Source organism: Vipera ursinii, assembly GCF_947247035.1.
Source record: "Vipera ursinii genome assembly, chromosome: 1".
Lineage (NCBI taxonomy): Eukaryota > Metazoa > Chordata > Lepidosauria > Squamata > Viperidae > Vipera > Vipera ursinii.
The window spans coordinates 39,593,266-39,613,223 of NC_139512.1; the positions used below are offsets into that span (position 1 = coordinate 39,593,266).

General features: G+C 36.8%; 1 protein-coding gene across 1 annotated transcript in view; it reads right to left on the reverse strand.

Moving 5' to 3' along the window:
• Positions 1-1,074: 1,074 nt before the first annotated feature.
• The window catches only part of TUNAR (transmembrane neural differentiation associated intracellular calcium regulator), a gene marked incomplete at both ends in the record, with an annotated part of 35,027 nt that continues 16,143 nt past the window's right edge, over positions 1,075-19,958 (reverse strand). Inside the window, one exon of the mRNA XM_083348627.1 lies at positions 1,075-1,260. Coding sequence (XP_083204753.1) covers positions 1,075-1,260 — 186 coding nt within the window. The remainder of the gene's footprint in view (positions 1,261-19,958) is intronic.

Consider the following 19,958-nt stretch of genomic DNA (forward strand, 5'->3'; position numbering starts at 1 on the left):
TCTGGGTGGCTTACAGTCATGAAAAAAAACCTATATAAAACTAAAAATATAAATAAAAACATAAATATGTTAGTACAAAATCCATGGTATTGTCAGGAATCCTCTCCTATGCTAAAGTTCAAAGATATCAATATGCTTTCCATTTTTTTGCTTCCATAGAATGCCACAGGGAACATCACTGCTCGCGCAGTTCTGATCTTTGTACGTATGTATAGGCCCACCATGGCATCTGAATATCTTCTGCCAGGCCTTCATGGCTACTCAATAGAATGCTAATCTACAGCATATTAAATTAATTTTTCACTGTGCTCCTTGACTTCCATAAACATTAGATAAGGACATTACAACATGCAGTTTTGAAAGATGTGTGGTGGGAGGGATGGCAGTTATTTCATGGGAGAGATTTAGGTTGATCAAATAATGTAAGCATGGCCAAAGAGTTTACTTCATGCTAAAAATATAGCACATTTATTAAAAATATATATTTATAAACATTAGTATGAATGGATACCAATGACAAGATAATAAGATAAAATGAAAAAGAAGTGATGCTACTTACTTTGTTCAAAGTTTTATCTTTTGTTTGCTCAGGTAACTCATCAGAATCCATCTTTCCCTCGTTTCTCATTTGTGACTACACTGTGCAAGTTCACTTGAAGCTAAAAAGCCCACTTGCCATAACCTAACTTGAACCCCAAAGAAATGTTAAGACCTAATGAAATATGAAAGAAAGCTATCTAGCTATCCTTGGTACACATTTTGACATAGAAATGCTATACATTTGTCACTATTATCATAGTGTCCAGTCTTTGGCTGAATTGAAATGCTGTTTCCCAAATCAGATATTTACATATTTGCAGCCATTTCTCTGGAATGAATGAAAACAGAGAAAGAGAAAAAAGTAAATTTCCTTGTAACTACAGGGAGCAAAAACCTGGCCCAGTTAATATGCGTCAGCCTGCACCATTTGCAAGCAATCCTTTAGCGACCATTTCATATACTAAAGAGTCAGTTCTCATTAAGCGGTTCGCCAGGGTCTCTTCTCAGATGTCATCGGCGGGTTGCCTCAGCAACTCACAATGTTGTATAGATGTACACAAAAATGATTACAATAAGGTTTAGAATTGTCCCAATAATCCCCAGCAAAGCGAGAATGGATTCTTCCTTGCTCTCCTTCTCTTGATTTCCTTTTTCTTCTTCATTTCCATTAGTAATTACCATCTTGTTTGCCAGTTTCTCAAACGTTCTTCTCAGAGTAACCTACAGTTTAAAGAAAGAGAGTGAAGGATAATTGACCATTTGCAATCAGAATTTACGATAGGATTACAACACATTTCCCCACCCTGGTGCTTTCCAGACAAACTAGGATCAAACTTTCAGTTCTGACTATCTTCTGCACCCAGAATAAAAGTATTACTTACTGCTCATCTGAGTAAGCAACAAACTGTTCTTGCTATAGATTAGACCTAAATGCATGGAGGAGGCAGAAATTATACTCAGGGATGCTTGAAACAGAAGAGAAGCTCAGGTTATCTGCCCCTGTTTTAAATATGAATACTAAGCCTTTTGAGTGAAAGCTCAGTTGAAACCTCAGCCACCTCTGGTCAGATAACTGAACTGCTATTTTTTATATCAGCTGCCATTTCCAAATGCTTATCAAATCCAGCTCTACTTTTTAATTTCAAAAATGTGTACCCTATAAAACACTAATGGAATAGGTGGCGGATACCTCCTAAAAACAAACAATCTTGGAGGCTTGTTCTCCCACTATAGAGGCTTGCCTTCAGCAAAGAAAAAATGGGTTAATCATTGTTTGGCTTATTTCTTCTGTTAGACTTGCAAGCTAATTGTTTTTAAAATGGTTTGTCCTCTTTTTGCATAGTTATAGATATCAGAATGATACTGAGTAATCAAGACAATACCAGAACAATTGATGCCCATAAAAAGAGGAAAGTGTTCAGTTGTGTGGCTGTAGCTGGCATATTACGTTTTTAAATCTCCTTGAAGACATCAATCCATGGATACATTGGTCCAGGGATGATAGATACAAAGAAAAACTTTTTTACAGGAAAAAAATTAAAATAGAAGCTTCAGAAAGAGACAAACAATAAATAGGAAGTCAAATCCACAAGCCAAACAGCTAGACTTTGCAAACAGGAAAAGTTCCTGGGGACTTTCAGGAAACAACCCACTATTCTGTTAGCATCTCCCTAGAGAAGCACATTGTTAATCGAGATAGTCTATTTTCTCAGAACCATACTTTATAAAACAGGGTTACAAATTCTTGTCTCAGAGCCCATAGATAGAACCATGGATGTAGTTTGTGAGGCAATGTTGTCACGAGCGTTGTCAATATTAGGTCTAAGCAAACTGGCTAGGATTTGTTTCAATGAGATGCTTTGTCTTATGGAGATTCATCATGGCATAATCAACAAAGGATGAGGTATAACCCATATTCCTCAATAACTGATTTTGCTTCAGTGTTGGAAGCATCTACACAAAGGGAGTGCATATACAGAACTCTGTTAGACAAAAAGGTGGGACAGACATGATTATTCTTTAGACAGTATTTTCTGACCAAAATTTTCAGAGCTGTAAACTTGGAAAAAATAGTTTCTCATTTATGCCCACTGAGAGGCAGAGACATAAAAAACATAAGAAACTGAAACTACAATCAAAACTATAAAATAAAAAATAGCTGAACAAACAACAAACACAACGAAAGCAAAACTCATAAAATGCCTTTAAAAGGTAAAGGTTCCCCTGCACACGCATGCTAGTCGTTTCCAACTCTAGGGGCCGGTGCTCATCTCCGTTTCAAAGCCGAAGAGCCAGCGCTTGTCCGAGGACGTCTCCGTGATCATGTGGCCGGCATGACTAGATGCCAAAGGCGCACGGAACGCTGTTACCTTCCCACCGTATTGGTCCCTATTTTTCTACTTGCATTTTTACGTGCTTTCGAACTGCTAGGTTGGCAGAAGCTGGGACGAGAAACAGGTGCTCATCTAAAAAGAAGTGCAATTGCGGCTCTTTGGATATCTTGGAGGATGCAGTTCCAGAGGGCAGATGCCATGAAAGAGAAGGCATGCCTCCTCAGTCCAATCAACAGCTGCTGCTTGATAGATGGGACTCAAATTATGTGAACTCTGTTAAATCTTATAGGATGGGTACATACTACAGGAGAAAGGGGACACCTAAGAAAGGCTGTTAACAGCAGATGCAATAAGGGCAGAATAAGCATGCTTTGCACAGCAAAAAACTGCATAGGAGCAATCCAATCTAAGGTCAGATTAACCTGGTCATTCCAGGTGGAAACTAAGTTGAACTGTCCAATTAACCCCAACTGGGGGGGCGGCACGAAGGGAATCAACAAATTGCTTCTGAAACTCAGCAGACTTCTGAGCCAATAGGTCCTATCTTACCAGCAAGTCAAAAAGCAATTGATTGTCTGACAATGACCAAAGGACTGTTGTTGATGTCGTCCATCTTTAAACTGCATTTCAGTTGTCTTAGTAGATCTAGTTAGTATATGTGAATCAGGTCCCTGATGATCTGGGAAATGTTGATAGTCACATTGATAGTCAGGAATTCCTAAACAGAGTCAGACCCAAAGGGCAGGTCGAACTCCTCCAGAATTAACAGTTCATTACCAACCAACTCCTTGACATAAAACACAGGCTGACACACAGATGGGCATAATAGCAACCAGTCTTATCTGCTCCTTCAAACCCAGCAATTGACTTACTATCTGCACTGTAACTCTGAAAATCATTAAATCCTCTCAGGTGACAAATGTCACACACCATCATCCTAAGGAAATGGCTAGTGCCATACTTGAAACTCCGGTCGACAATCTCAGAAGGAAACAGTGCTCTTTCAGTGTTTTCCAAGAAGGAATCCCCCAGTGTTTCTGAGTGCCCTTTCAGAGGCACTGCCATGCAGTTAGTAAGACAGATGAAAAGAGTCTTCTATAAACTGATCTGGTGTTTTATCAACAACTGAAGACTAGGACAACTGAGGATCCAGTGACCAAATGCATTTACTGAGAGCTAACAGATGAAATCAGTCTCAAAAATAAGTTTTATCTGCTCCATGAGTGGTCTGCCTCCAGATTCTCATCATTTCTCCCTCTGCTCGTTACAATAATCATTACCTGTTCTTACTCCCACAAACCTTGCCCTACTTCCTAAGTCATAAGCTGTATCTAGCACACATTCAACTCCAAAACTAATCATGTATGCCTGGAAAGTAACTGTGGCAAACCATTCGTTGGACAGAGCATGAATTTCACATCAGAATTACACACACACACACACACACACAAACACACACACGACCATTAACTGATTTTATCTTTTATTATCTATCCTGAATATAAAGTGAAACATGTGACAGTTTGATAAATGGCAAGAAGTCATTGTTTTCAGGAAATTCGTTTGATCACAGTAAAAGGAAGCTTTATCATATAACCAGCAATGGGTATTTGAAATGCAGACATTCAGCCTACATCCCAATGTACTAGGTTAAATATTTATTGTGACACGGTGCTAGGATGCCAGATTTTGTCACAGCAAAATACTTAGCCTCAGCCAGAGAACTAATAATTATTGAAATCAGGACTTGGCTACTTCTTGTAGATATTTTCTATGTAATTGTTATATTTATTTTATGAAATCATAGAATTAGGATGGTCTTTGGAGGCATCTGGTCCATCTCTTTGCTGTTCACTGTGTAAATCAACCACATTTTGGCGGTCTCCCAAAATAACTAATAGAAAAGCAATAGATTCTAGATGTTTCCTAATTATGTCCTAAGTATGTTCACAAGTACATCTGGAACTAAATCAAGTATTGAAAATACCACCCTTGCTAAAGCTGAACTCCACACTGTCAAAGGAATAAAAGTAGATATAATAATATTAGACATATTGCCATGTTTTTTAAAAAAATCACAATGAGAACATTCGTATACAATACCTGTGCACTAAGAATAAACAAGTACAAGTTTATGCAAAATGAAAAAAAAAAGTGTTTTGATTCAAACTCAAAGCAAAGGTTTTCATTCCAAAACTTTTATGCTGGCTATGGCTTAACAGAAACAAAGGTTGAAATATAGTTTGGACTGTCACAAGGAAGAGGGGGTAAACCTATTTTCCAAAGAATCTGAAGGCAAGACAAGAAGCAATGGATGGAAACTAATCAAGGAGAAAAGCAACCTAGAACTAAGGAGAAATTTTCTGACAATTAGAGCAATTAATCAGTGGAACAACCTGCTTCCAGAAGTTGTGAATGCTCCAACACTGGAAGTTTTTAAGAAGAGACTGGGCAACCATTTGTCTGAAATGGTGTAGGGCTTCCTGCTTGAGCAGAGGGTTGGACTAGAAGACCTCCAAGGTCCCTTCCAACTATGTTATTCTGTTTTTAATCTTAGTGAAATCAAAACTTAAAATAGATTGAGATATTTGGGCTGACAGAAACAGTGGAATTCAGAACAAGGGTCTTGGGTTGCAAAATGCCAAAAACTCTTATAGATCCAGTAGCCTTAATATAATCTTTGCTAAATATAAAGCAACCATTCGCCCTAGTTTTATTGGTATTTTAACTGAAAGGAATGTGAGGACAGAGAAGCTAATTCTATATTTTTGATTTGATACACAAACCTTCCAGAAAATCACCTTCCTCAAAGAAGGACATCTTGACAAAACGTAATCATTTCATTTCATTTCATTATTTCATTTTATTTCATTTCATTTCACTGTTTATTAAATGCAGATAGGAACATGTAACATCTATCACCAACCCAATATTTAAGTTCAATTGAAGATTTATATTTATTTATTGGCAGGGAGGCAGGCAGGAATGCTGCTGTCAAGAAGAGAAATACAAAAATTCCCTTTCGCCTGGCTGTCATTATTTGCATCTTAAGTGTCAATGGCTTTAATATCTTCAGAACTCAGTAGTACATAGAACAAAAGAGTTATTATGAATCCTTCATTCAACCTTGCTTTGCAAATTCTTTTAAACTTGAAAAATGACAATAAATAAGCTAAACTAACTTCAGTTAGAGTTTTGCAGCAAAATACACTATCAACTACATACACAGTATACCAAGGTGTGAATAGAGTGCACACTCCTATATTTAAGTCTAGCAGGCAACCAGTGTGTCATATTTTGCATTTTTAATTGTACTCTGAGGTCTCTACAACAAACCTGGTAAAACAGGGTGAAACACAGAGGGTAAGAATGAACACAAAAGTTAAGAATTCTGAAAGAGTCAATCAAATCAAAACAAGCCATCACTATAATATTTGGGAGCTGGATGGGGGATATGACGGTTTCCTGAGTTACAGCTTATGTTCTTTTTCCTCTTGACTGTGGAGCTTTCAGAGTGCCTTTGAGAATGACACATGGCACAATCACTGCTTATATGAAAGCATCCTGAAACTCAATTTTTTTTTAAAAAAATCACATTATTGCACAGAATGGTCGTAAGTAACTGATTAACAAAATCAAAGTGTATTATTACTTTCTGCAGTTGTATCATTTGTGTGTGAAATAAGCACAAATGCATACCCTTTAAATGCCACCTGCAATAGTCTTGATACTTTTCTTTTGAAAACTTCTGTTTTCCCCTTGGAATCTTCACAAAAGATTCCCAAGTTTCCAATTCACAGCAGTAATTTACTTTTTAGCTAGAAAGAAAGTGACACAATGAGTGACAAAAAAAATGTCTTCTATTTTCTTCTGGCTGGGCTCTGTGGTTTGCTAGCCAGAGAACAATCTGGGTCTTCATTTTACTGACCTTGAAAGGATGAAAGGCTGAGTCAACCTTGAGCCCCATCAGGATTGAACTCCTGGCAGTGAAAGGCAGAGTTAGCCTGCAATATTGCATTCTAACCACTGTAGCACCACAGCTCTTAGAACCAAAACGTCCAATGCACTTTTATCTGGAATATCCATATTTCAGATCATATCTAAAACCATCCAGTTCTGTTTCGATCTATTTCCAGACCAAACATCTGAAAAATGCATGCTTTGGTTTGGGCAGAGATCATTTGAAACCCACAGTTTATTTTCTGGAAGGTTTCAAACACCCCCACAGCTTTGCTTTTTGAGCTCTCGGTCTGAGTATGATTCAACCTTTTATTACTTAGAAATTCTCAAATAACACCAAATTAGAATAATTCCTCAGAACAGGTCAACTGATAAAAAGAATTTCCAGGCATCCTTTTTTTAAAGAGAGGGTGGCGTTGGGGGCAGGTGTGAAATAAGAAACATTATAAGGGAACAACATCAAATTTGTAAGGGAGGGAGGAATATTAATAGCAACCAACCAGAATGAATAACATGAGGGTTGGTAAAGGATGCCTGTGTGGGAAAATTGTCCACGTTCAGAATTGAAGATCTTGGATTTGTGACAATTTTCACTTCTTCTCTTATATCAGCTCTGTATTTCTTCTTTGTTAATCTGTCAGGCAATAACACACTGCCTCATTACCAAAACTATGAGAAAGGAGGATACCAATTTGAATTGCCCAAATTAATTTGCATGTTGTGATGGACACTGGAAAAAGATTACTATAATTTAGGTAAAAAATAATGCATCTCCCCATCAATACAATTGTGGCTGAGTAAGCTATGTACCTGCCCAGTTTGCTGTCTAGAAACAACTATTAGTTAGCAACTTCAAGCCCCTAACTTCAGCCACAAAACCAACAATGACCTGGGGCAATTCTTTCAAGCTGAGGGTTCTAGTGTTTCACGTCTATAGACAAAAACTTCCAGACTGAGAACTCTACTATCTGCATCAATAATATACTCTGGGAACTATTAAGGAGGGACTGTCCTCACCCTCTTTCTCTCATACAAAAAATCTAAGCTTAGAAAAGAGAACTAGACTTATACTGGGTAGTTTTTCAATTGATTTTGTTTGCATTTTAATAAAACTCATAATTCTTGAACTAAAATGTGAATGAAAATGCAATTGTCCTTTAATGTTTTTGCAGTTCTGAAAATGTGGCAATGGAATTATCCAATTTAAAAAGACGTACAAAGCTTTTTTTGTATATTTGGGGAAATTATGTATAAAATGCAAGATATACTAAGCTCATTAATGCAAAAAGTATGTAATAAGTATTAATAGAGGTCAAACTACCAAATACATGGACAGAAGCCAATATTACTTTAATACCAAGAGAAGATTCAGATTTGACTCAGATAAAGAATTATAGACCAATAGCTCTATTAAATGTGGATTGTAAACTTTTTGCTTCAATAATAGTAGAAAGACTGAAGAGATTTTTGATTCAATTTATACATCTAGACCAAAATGGATTTTTACCAAGAGACAAATAAAGAACAACCTAAGAATGATTTTAGATACTCTGGATTATTACAAAATGCATCCAGGGAAACAAATGGCATTAATTTTCTTAGAAGCTCAAAAAGCTTTTGATAATGTTAACTGGCAATTTATGCTACAACAATTAAACTACATGGATTTTGGAGAAAAATTTATAAATATAATCAAAACAATTTATCATAGACAAACAGCTAAAGTATTTGTAAATGTAGATTTTACAGAGAATTTTAGTATTTAAAAAGGCACAAGAAAAGAGTGTCCACTATCTCCATGATCATTTATTTTAACTCTGGAAGTGCTGAATAGAAATGTAAGACAGGACCCAGAAATTAAAGGTATGGAGATAAAAGATGAAAAATATAAATTACAAGCATTTCTGTATGATTTGGTATTTATACTAGAAGATCCCTTGGAGAAAAGCCCTAAATTATTGACAAAGATTGAAGAATTTGGAGAAGTAGCAGGATTGAAAATAAACAGAGATAAGACTAAAGTGATAGTAAAAAAACCTTACAGATAAACAAAAAAACCAACTGTCAGAAAAAACAGATCTCCAGATAATTAAGAAAGTTAAATACCTGGGGATATGTTTAACAGCAAGGTGTGCAACATTAAAAGAAGATAATTATCTTAAACTATTAAAACAAATAAAATTAGATTTGGAAAGATGGAAAAATCTACAATTATCAATGTTGGGAAGAATAGTGACAGTAAAAATGAATATTTTACCAAAACTACTTTTTCTATTCCAAACAATACCTATAAAATTAGAGAAACTTTTTTGATGAGTTAAATGCATTGATTTTGAAATTTATCTGGCAAGGGATAAAGCCAGAATAAGACTGAAATTACAGAAAATTATGACAAATATATATATATATATATATATATATATATATATATATATATATATATATATATATATATATATATATTAATATTACATGTATTAGCAGCAAGAATTACATTTGCACAGTATTGGAAAAATGAAGAAACACCATCAGAAGAAGACATAATTAGGAAAATCTTGGATCGTGTGGAAATGGATAGTCTTACATTGGAAATGAAAGGGAAAGAAGATACAGAATATTTTCAAACATGGGATAAATTTTTATAAATGGCTAGAAAAATGTAGTAGATAGGAATGGAAGTTGTATATTACTATTAATGTCAAATATGTGAACCCAGACAACATGTTGTTTATCAAGCACTAAAGATTTGTAACTATAAAAACTTAATAAAATATCTATATTAAAAAATGTACAAAGCTTTTTTGTATATTTGGGGAAATTATGTGTAAAATGCATATTCCAGTGACAATTGCACACAAAATTGTGTACATAAGTGAAAATGTACATAAAATACATATATTAGCGCTAAGTAAAATTACCTACAAAATGAACACATAGGAGCACATTCACAGCACCATTTTTTTTTAAAAAACCCAGAACCTACAAACTGATGTAGGACTAGCAGTTTTAACAAAATTAAAATTACTTACTTACAAATATTAGCACAATCCTCTTTGATATTTAAATCAATTATTACTTTCAATATTTTGATTTCTTATTTTTGTTGTGTTGGGAGCTGTTTTGTTTTCTATATTAATGCATTTTAAAATAATATTTTAATTATTTAAAATGGCTATCTAGAACAGAGTTTCTTAACCTCAGCAACATTAAGATGCGCAGACTTCAACTCCCAGAATTGCTAGCTGGGAAATTCTGGAAGGAGAAGTTGCACATCTTACTATTACTGAGGTTGAGAAACATTGATCTAAAATAATGAGGAAAATAAGCTGTGATAACAGTGAAGTGGTAGAAAGTGAAACAAAACTGTGGATTTCAAGGCTAATATATTACACGGTTGGTATCCTTTCTGCCCTGTGCTCTGTTTACTGAATAAAGCTTTGCTTTCTATATTAACTGATTACAGTCATGCTTTTAATGGGTGATAATAGCATTTCCTCCGGTCATTTTTTTTTTCTGGCACAAGGGCCACTCACAGCATTTTTAATTGGTTGGCTTCACTATTCCTCTGATATCTGTTACTTACCCCCACCCCCACCTCTTTTTTATTGCAGTTAGTAGTTTTTGTTGACCATCAGGCTGCTGTGCTTTCAATAGTGCATAACAATTAGAAAATAAATGTCTCCCACAGGGAGATTAGTTCATAATAAATGGCTCAATGTCTAAACTTATATTTTTCAATAAAGCTTTTACATGTACAAGGAGGTTTTCAAGAGAACAGCAACAACACACAGTGACAACATAGTGCACACATAGTATAGTCACAGATAGTTCAAATTCTAGAAAATGCTATGCCTCTTCAGCAATACAGATTTCTGCACAATCCAAGACCCTAATCAATAGATTTCCAGACAATTAGGAACATGCTATACAGCCTTACTTCAGACTTGCAGCTGGATATTTGGAGGCCATGGAGAAAAAGAGATGAAAGCCACAAGCGTGCCCTGTGATCCCCACAGTCTGTAGCCCTCCACAACTACAACTGAATCTCTGAAGAAGGCAGTTTTTGCTACCAGGTGTATAAATGAAGTCAGGAGGTGAAAAAAGACCATGAGGTTTTTAACCTACTGTATGAACATGTAGCAAAATTAGGAACTCCTGCCATTTTATTTTGTCAACTCTTACTTTCCTCATCCCAAATTCTGCTTAGTCTTGATGCTTACGAACTTGGGAAAGTAAGCTCTACTAATGATTGTATAATGTTATGATCATTTTTTTAAAAAAATAGCTCAGTCAGTTAATTTTCAATGAAATGCACAGCTTGCAAGTGGGGGACAGGGTGACTTCCATTTTCAGAATGCAAACTTCACACTCACTAGCACTGATGGTGTTACCTAGTTAGGTAATGGAATGACTGTAAGCAGAGAACCAAATTCAAAGAGCATGAAGGACTTCATAGACATGAGTGGTATAAATTCTGTACCAGTTTTCCAACCCCATTCAGTAATAATAAATTACTTTTAATGGTAACAATTATTAACTTAAAATAAATATTTAATGCCTACTCTGGGTTTTTTGGGTGTCTCTGGGGAATCCCTGTCCTTGTTGGTCCTTGTTGTGGGGAACCTGATAGCAACAGTATGAAGGCTTGTGTATTAAATTTGTACACTAAATTTGTACTCCAGTGATTCTGGATAGTTAGCCACTGTTCCTTCCTTGATATTTGTTGAAGTTTCAATCTAACCTACAGCTCTGATAGTCCCTCAAGTTCTCCCTGTCAAGCTGCGAAGATCCTTGATTTAGAACTGCCATGCTGCTTTTAGCTTGCCTACAGCCCGGCGTGGGGGGGGGGGGGAAGGGGAAGAAGGTTTGGATTACACAGGTGGTTGCTATCAGTGTGAGAGCCGAGGTCATCAAAGAGATGTTTTGGCGAATAGAGGCTTTCTTCTCTTAACAAACGTTTGAAGACTAATTGGACAATGTGACCTGAACTATCAGAGAGGGGAGGGAAAGTTTTACTCTTTTAATTAACTTTTTCCCACCATATTGCCAGAGCTGGTACTCCTTCTATTGTGCCAGTATGCTTTGCCTAATAAAGGATTACATTAGAGATCTCAATGTCTCTGGTGTGTTTACTTCGTTGGGCTTTTCAGCCAGGATTGTGACACTCCAATTGGGCAGACCTAACTTGGCTTCACTTCACTTCCCAATGCAGACAAATTCAGTCAGGTATTGTTCATTGTTGAGTAGAGTTCATTGGACTTGTGAAATTCATAGTCTTTGAGATACAGATACAATGAAAATCACTCTCTAAGTTCTGCCCAATCACATTCATATCTGATTAGCAATTTTAATATAGAATTCTAGGTGCCACAGAGTGGATAAAGGACCAATAGGGACTGTGAAGTAAGAAGAAAGAATCTATAGATGACATGAAAGCAATTGTGATTTCATAAGGTGATTTCATATAAAATATCTCTGTCACAAGACTTTTCTGAATGAATAATGAAGGATTTAAGACAATGGTGAGTTTCAGTCTGAATGATATATTTTAATATATAAGACAACATGTAAACCATGTCATCTCAAGATTATATACTGTAGGTAGTCCTTGACTTATGACAATTGAGCCCCAAATTTATGTTGCTAAGTGAGAAATTTGCTAAATGAGTTTTATCCCACTTTACAACTTTTCTTGCCACATTTGTTAAGTGAATCACTGCAGTTATTAAATTAATAACACGGTTGTTAAGTGAATCTGGCTTTTCCACTGACTTTGCTTGTCAGAAGGTCACAAAAGAGGATCAAATGACCCCAGGATGCTGCAATGGTCATAAATATGAACCAGTTGCCAAGCATTTTAATCTTGATCATGTGATCATGGGGATGCTGCAACGGTCATAAGTGTGAAAAAATAGTCGCTTTTTGCAGTGCCGCTTTGAGCAGTCACTAAACACACAGTTAAAAGTTGAGGACCACGTGTAATAGGCTGTATCACAGGTCACAGTAGCACCATATCCTGTCAGTAATTTTGAAACCTTCTACTAGCATTTCTACAGTCCTGGTCTCACTAAATGTTTTGTGCTTGAGTGAGGTCAGTGCTTTTTTTGTAAAAGAAAAAGGTGCCGGAACTCACACATGTCATACAACCTGCCTTGCCTACCCTACAAGGTTCCATCCAAAAAAGGTGCCGGAACTCCTTTGTGAGCGTTCTATGAGGAAAAAAGCCCTGAGTGAGGTAAAAACTGAATTTACCTTTGATGTAGAATGCTGGCTTCACATAAGCAATTTAACATTTGATGCTCCTTTTAGGGTTGACTCAATTGCTCTAGTTTCCCTTGATTGCAATTGGCAGGCTGATGAGTATAAAATCTACAGCAGTGACTATACATAAAAGAAAAGGATCACAATTTATTTCTTTGGGAAAGGTTGGCATGGTCTCTGTCACCTTAGATTATTTACAACTTAATGCCACCTGTGCGTGATAGAGTGACTCAGAGTCTCTCTTAAGCAGGTCATGAAATGTTAACTCTTTATATCTGGCCTTTGAAACATTGGGAAGGCTATTATAATGTGCTGCATTTTTTTATCTTGGCCTGTTTTCATGATTTCTTGAATGTAGGCTTCATGCCACTGCTTCCTCAATTTTTTTAAAAATGCAGTTTTTTTAAAAAAAAATTAAGACTTCAGGGCTTGTGGTTAGTATTTACTCCTAAGTAAAGTTGTATAAAAGATGTGGAAGTGAAACCTGCCTCTCTTTATTTGGAAATAAGTGTCCAAGAGTTCACTGGCGTTTGTTGCCAAATATAACTGCATAAGACTGCAGTGTGGCTGGAGGCTTTTTCTCTGACAGGAGAAAGGAGGAGAAAAACCCCTACTGACAGACGAATTCAGGCATTAAATGTCTTGATTTGCAGAGCAGCTCTATTAAAAAGACTATGCATCATATAAGAGGAGGGGAAAAATCTCTCAACTTAGTATTTAGATAAAAAAATTAAGGCATGGGCCAAACAAACATATAAAATTACAGCAGCACTGAAATTTAGGTTGAAGAGGGTTTTTTTTAATATATACAATACATATACATATACATATACATATACATATACATACACACACACTGAATTGAGCAATTCAGTTTTAATTATTTGTCTGTCTATTGAATCCAGCAATGAGCTCTCCTTTCACAAGCCTCTAATATGTATTGTTTTTGTTTCATGAAGGTCTCTTCTGGGATGCATAAGCTCGCTCTGTGCTTTAATTAGATTGGTGCCTTGTTATATGTTCTGTGCATAGAGTGAGGAGGAAAAAAGACCTTGTAAACTTACTTCAGCCTAGCTGTGAGGAGGCCAGGTTTAAAACCATCTGCTATGTTCAGGGATCTATCTGCTCTCTACTATCTGCAGGGATGAGCAAGATTGGCTTGTCTACTTGTTGCTTAATTGTTGTTTGAGCATTTTCTCCCTTAAAAAAGTGGCTTCTTTAGTGCATGAGCACACAAATTAAGCTGATTTGCCACTGGCAATCAGAATTTAGTTTAACTTTCTCCAGTCAGTGGCTTTCTAGTTATGTTAGATAAGATAGATAAGATTCAGCCACACTTTTGTTCCATACAGCATTAACCTTGTGAACTCTCAAGCTTCCTCCTTCCATTATATATTCAAGATGGACAGTGTTTAATGTTCATTTGTTATGTATATGTAGGGGTGTAGGTCTATACATATGTTGTATATAGCATGTAAATGTTGTATATAGTAGGTTTAGGTATGTGCCATGTATGTGTTCACCTTGAGTGCAGGCAACTAAATTTCATTTTTGATGTGTGTCATTGTGCCCACAGTAAAAATGACAATAAAGGCTATCTTGTCTTGTCTTGCCTCTCTCTCATGCTTAGACAACAAGCTTTTAGAATACCCTGAGCTTGGCATTTCATTTGCACATATTTCATTACCTTTTGGGGTAACTTCTTAAGCATTATAAGCTACCATTGAAGATAACAGAATTATAACAAAATAGAATAACAGGGTTGGAAAGGACTTTGGAGGTCTTCTAGTCCAACCCCCTGCTCAGACAGGAAACCCTATACCATTTCAGACAAATGGGTGTCCAATCTCTTCTTAAAAACTTCCAGCATTGGGGCATTCACAACTTCTGGAGGCAGGTTGTTCCACCGATTAATTGTTCTAAGTGCTAGGAAATTTCTCCTTAGTTCTGGTTACTTTTCTCCTTGATTAGTCCATCCATTACTTCTTGTCCTGCCTTCAGATGCTTTGGAGAATAGCTTGACTCCCTCTTCTTTGTGGTAACCCCTGAGACATTGGAACACTGCTATCATGTCACTCCTCATCCTTCTCTTCATTTTAGCAACCATTCCTTAAATGTTTTAGCCTCCAGTCCCCTAATCATCTTTGTTTTTCTTCTCTGCACTCTTTCTAATGTCTCAACATCATTTTACATCGTGGTGACCAAAATTAGATGCAGTATTGCAAGTGTGACTTTACCAAGGCATTGTAAGTGGTATTAGTACTTCACGTGATCTTGATTCTATTCCTCTGTTAATGCAGCCTAGCACTTTGTTGGCTTTTGGGCAGCTACAACACACTGCTGGTTCATATTGAAGTGATTGTCCACTAGGACTCTAAGATCCCTCTCAGAGTTACTACTGTTGAGCCAGTACCACCTGTACTATACCTGTGCATTTGTTTTTTTCCTGCCTAAATGTAGAGCCTTACTTTTTCACCATTGAATTTCATTTTGTTAGATAGGACCCAATGTTCAAGTCTGTCAAGAATCTTCTGTATCTTAAGCCTATTCTGGAGTGCTGGCTATTCCTGCCAGCTTGGCTTTCTCTTCAAATTTGATGAGTTCCCCATCTATCCCCTCATCCAAATCATTGATGAAGATGTTGAAGAGCACTGGGCCTAAACAGAGCCTTGGGATACCCCACTGCATACCTCCCTCTATGTAGATGCAGTTCCATTGAGGACTACATGTTGAGTGCTAGTTATGAATCCATTTGGTAATAATGCTGCCTAACTCACATTTTTCTATCTTTTAAAGTAGTAGGTTGTGGTCTATTGTATCAAATGTCTTACTGAACACCAAGTAAATTATATCTAAAGCATTCCTCTGGTCCACTAATTTTGTCACTTTGTCAAAGAATGTAATAAGATTTGTCTGGTATGATCTGTTTTTGACAAACCCATGTTGACTTTTAGTGACGACTTTGTTTGCCTCTAGGTATTCACTGATTCGTTGCTTGATTATCTTTTCCAGAATCTTCCTAGGTAATGAGATGAGGCTGATAGGTCTGTAGTTTCCTGGATCTAATTTTTTTCTCCTTTTTTGAAGATGGGAATTACATTAGCTATTTTCCAGTCCTTGGGTAGTTCTCCGGTGTGTTAGGATCTTTGAAAAATATTGTTCAGGGGTTCTGAGATCACACCTGCCAGTTCCTTGAGAACCTTGGGGTATAAAGCATCTGGTCCTGGTGAGTTGAACTTGTCTAAGGTGGGCAGGTGTTCACTTACCATTTTCTTGCCTATTTTAGCTTGTATTCCTGATCTGTTTTTTACGGTACTGTTTTTGATAGGTTGGACTGTTTTTCCCTTTGTGTAAAGATGGATGTAAACAACGAGTTAAATAGTTCTGTTTTCTCCCTGTTGCATGTCACCTTCTTGCCATTTTCTTCCATCAATGAACCAATTGTTTCCTTCACTTTGTTTACATGTTGAAAGAAGCTTTTTTGTTATTTTTTACTTTTGTCACAAGCCTTAGTTCATTTTGAGCCTTAGCTTTCCTCACTTCATCTTTGCAGGCTCGGGCTATTTGCTGATATTCTGCCTTAGTTATGTGCTTCTCTTTCCACTTGTTATACTTGTCTTTTTTGTTTTTGTTTTTCAATTTATCAGAGAGTTCTTTATGTTACCATGCTGGTGTCTTTTGAGAGCTGTTATTTTTCTTCTTTGTTGGTATTGTGCCAGACTGGTCTTTTATAATCTCACTTTTCAAAGTTCCCCAAGCTTCTTGGATTGTTTTCCCCTTGAGGATTCTCATCCATGGTATAAACTTATGGCAATGTCATTTTACTTATAGTACCAAGGTAGTATTGATGCATTGTTTATGAATAGAATAGAATAGAATAGAATAGAATAGAATAGAATAGAATAGAATAGAATAGAATAGAATAGAATAGAATAGAATAGAATAGAATAACAGAGTTCTAGTTCAACGCTCAGGTAGGAAACCCTATACGATTTCAGACAAATGGTTGTCCAATCTTTTCTTTAAAAATTCCAGTGGTGGAGCATTCACAATTTCTGGAGGTTGTTCCACCAGTTAGTTGTTCTAATTGTCAGGTTAATCGTTCTAATTGTCAGGGTGAATACCTCTGGTCAATCCTACTGCATTTCTGAATCAGCAAAAATAAATATTTGTAATATTTCATTGTTTGAATGAAAAAAGGTAAACCAGGAAAAGGAAAGGAAAAGGAAAACCTTTATTTGTTGTTTTAAAAAACAACAATCTTAGCATTTTCTTTTCTTTCACAGTTTGTGCCAGAAACAAAATAGCTTTTATATCAGAGTGCTCTTAATTCTCAATCCCGCAATTTAAATGTGCCCTTATAATGACCTGCAATGATTAAGATTAAAAAGCCAGATGCATCAACCAATTAAGGCTATAACTCTATATATTCTTATCTGAGGGTTAATATAGTTCACTAAAATAGGTTTGAATTCCAAGTAAATACACAAAGGGTTGAAATGTTCAAATGTAATCTTAAACATAGTGGGGAGTATGCCCTGAAAGGAATATTCTTCCAAAGATTAACTGACCAACTAAACTGATTAAAGTTTGTGTAGGGAAAAGAATTCAGACCCGGGTCGATAGAGATGCTCTGAACCAGCCAGGCAGCCTCGTCTCTCTAAAAAAACCCTGAGCAACTGCCTGCTGAACTTTTATTCACCTCCTTTTTCTGAATACCAAATACAACATTACATAAACCCCATCAATCTAAAAAAATAGGATACATAGTGATAATTGGATACATAGTGAGAACTACTCAGGTGCCTATGAGATCATAACAAAAACAAGATACTAAAAGATATATGTGAAAGCTCTATCATAGCGTTTCCCAAACCTCCCACATGCCATCCTGTGCGAACCAGGAGAGTGTGCTCATCACTGTAATTCATGTAGAGGCCGATAAGAAACGTTTGGGAAAGCTGAAGGTTGGGAGGCCAAAAACTGGCCATTCCCACAGTTTGTAGCTCTCAGGTTTGTATCAATTGAGGTTAAATTAGGTACCCAACATGCTTCCTTCTTTAAGTACTATTTGCCATTTGTATCCCAAGATAACTTGCTAACTATTTTAAAATGTATATTAATTAACAGGCTATCTGAACTGCAAATATTAGGGAGATCATTATAGGACAGCAAAGACTGTCTTATCTCTTTGTTGCCTTCTCATTGTACCCAGATAAAATTTACCCCCCCCCCCATCATAGACTCAAGAATTCATTAATATACATGACTTATCCTTTTAGAATTTGAACATCTATGTCTAGATATTCTGAAATATATTCATTTTGTTCACACATGGACTAATGAAAAACTGGACAATCTTAACCCCCCTTGCAGAAATAATTTAAATTTTCCATCATCTCTTGTACCACAGCAAAATTATGTAACAGCTTTGTAATTCACCAGTTGTATTATAATATGGTGAGTAGAATCATCTTAGCATTTATTGAGATGTATTGTTGTGATTCAGGGTCAGCCTGTGGGTTCGGCAGTTGGGTCGGATGACGACTCAGAGGAGGAGGGGGGTGTTGAAGATCTTGCTGATGATAGCCCTCAGGCAGGCCCCTCCCACTTGGTCACCATGGAGACCCAGCTGTGTGAGCCTGACAGTGTGGATGAAGATGACCCACAGCTGGCCCTGTTCAAGGACGCCCGACGCAGGAGGCAGTCAAGTAGGAGCAAACAGAGGAAGGCTGTGGGGCTTCTCAGAAGGAGGCAAAGAGAGGCCACGCCCTGAACTCTTTATAAAGGGAATGTTTGGGGAGGGCTGGTTTGCTGAAAGAAACCGCTCAGATAGTGTTTCAAAGCTCCTGTATCTTGGTATGTGTTTTGTTTGTTTTTGTAATAAATTTGGCAGACGTTTTCCAGCCTCTTGCCGTTTATAAAGGGGTTGCCTTTTCTGCAAGGCCGGTAGCAGGCTGGTACAGAACATGTATACCTATGCATACCTGAGCTTAACGTCCCTGATAATCACAATGAGGTGGTCACTGACCTCGAGCCAGACATCCTAGAATGTGAAGTGAAGTGGGCCTTAGAAAAGCTGAGCAACAACAAAGCTAGTGGAGGTGACAGTATTCCAGCTGAGCTATTCAAAATCTTAAAAGACAGTGCAGTAAAAGTGTGTGGAATTGGGTGAGAATATCAATACTTTCTCTATTCCTTTGATACTTGGATAAGACAAACTCCCATAGATCAAGAAATCCCCATAAATCAAGTGCGAGAAGGAAGGGGACTTTTCCCTCACCCTTCCAGAGAAACAAAAACAAAGTAGAACATAATACCAAAGTGGAAATACAATAAAGACAGAGTGCAGAATTGAGAAAACTTTTAAAGGTTTTCTGTTTAGAAAGAATATTGGGGTAAAATTTAAGAAACTGAAGTGGAAATAACTGTTTGTGACTACTGCCTGTTGATGGCCTTTGGTTAGGCTGAAACAGGAAATAAAGATTTGTCCCATGTTTGGGGCCTAGCAAGGTAATCTAAATAGTTAACAAGCATTTAACACATATCTCCCCTTGCTTCTCAGCTAACAAAGCGAGAGAGAGCCTGTGGCCTAGAGGTGAAAATAACTGCCTAATGTGCAATCAGCCCAGGTTCGAATCTCAGAAGGGTATGGCTGACTGATGAAAACTAATAAGTTTGAAATGCATATCAGTCTCCCTTAATTCTTTGTTAGCAATTTAAAATTTACACAAATATGAGCTGTCACCGGTGTGACTACTGCCTGTCGATGGCCTTCAGGTGGGGGTTGATGCACCCTGTCAACCCAAATATGGGAGAAATCTTATATAGTTTCTTTAGGCAGTTGTTTTTACCTCTAGGCCA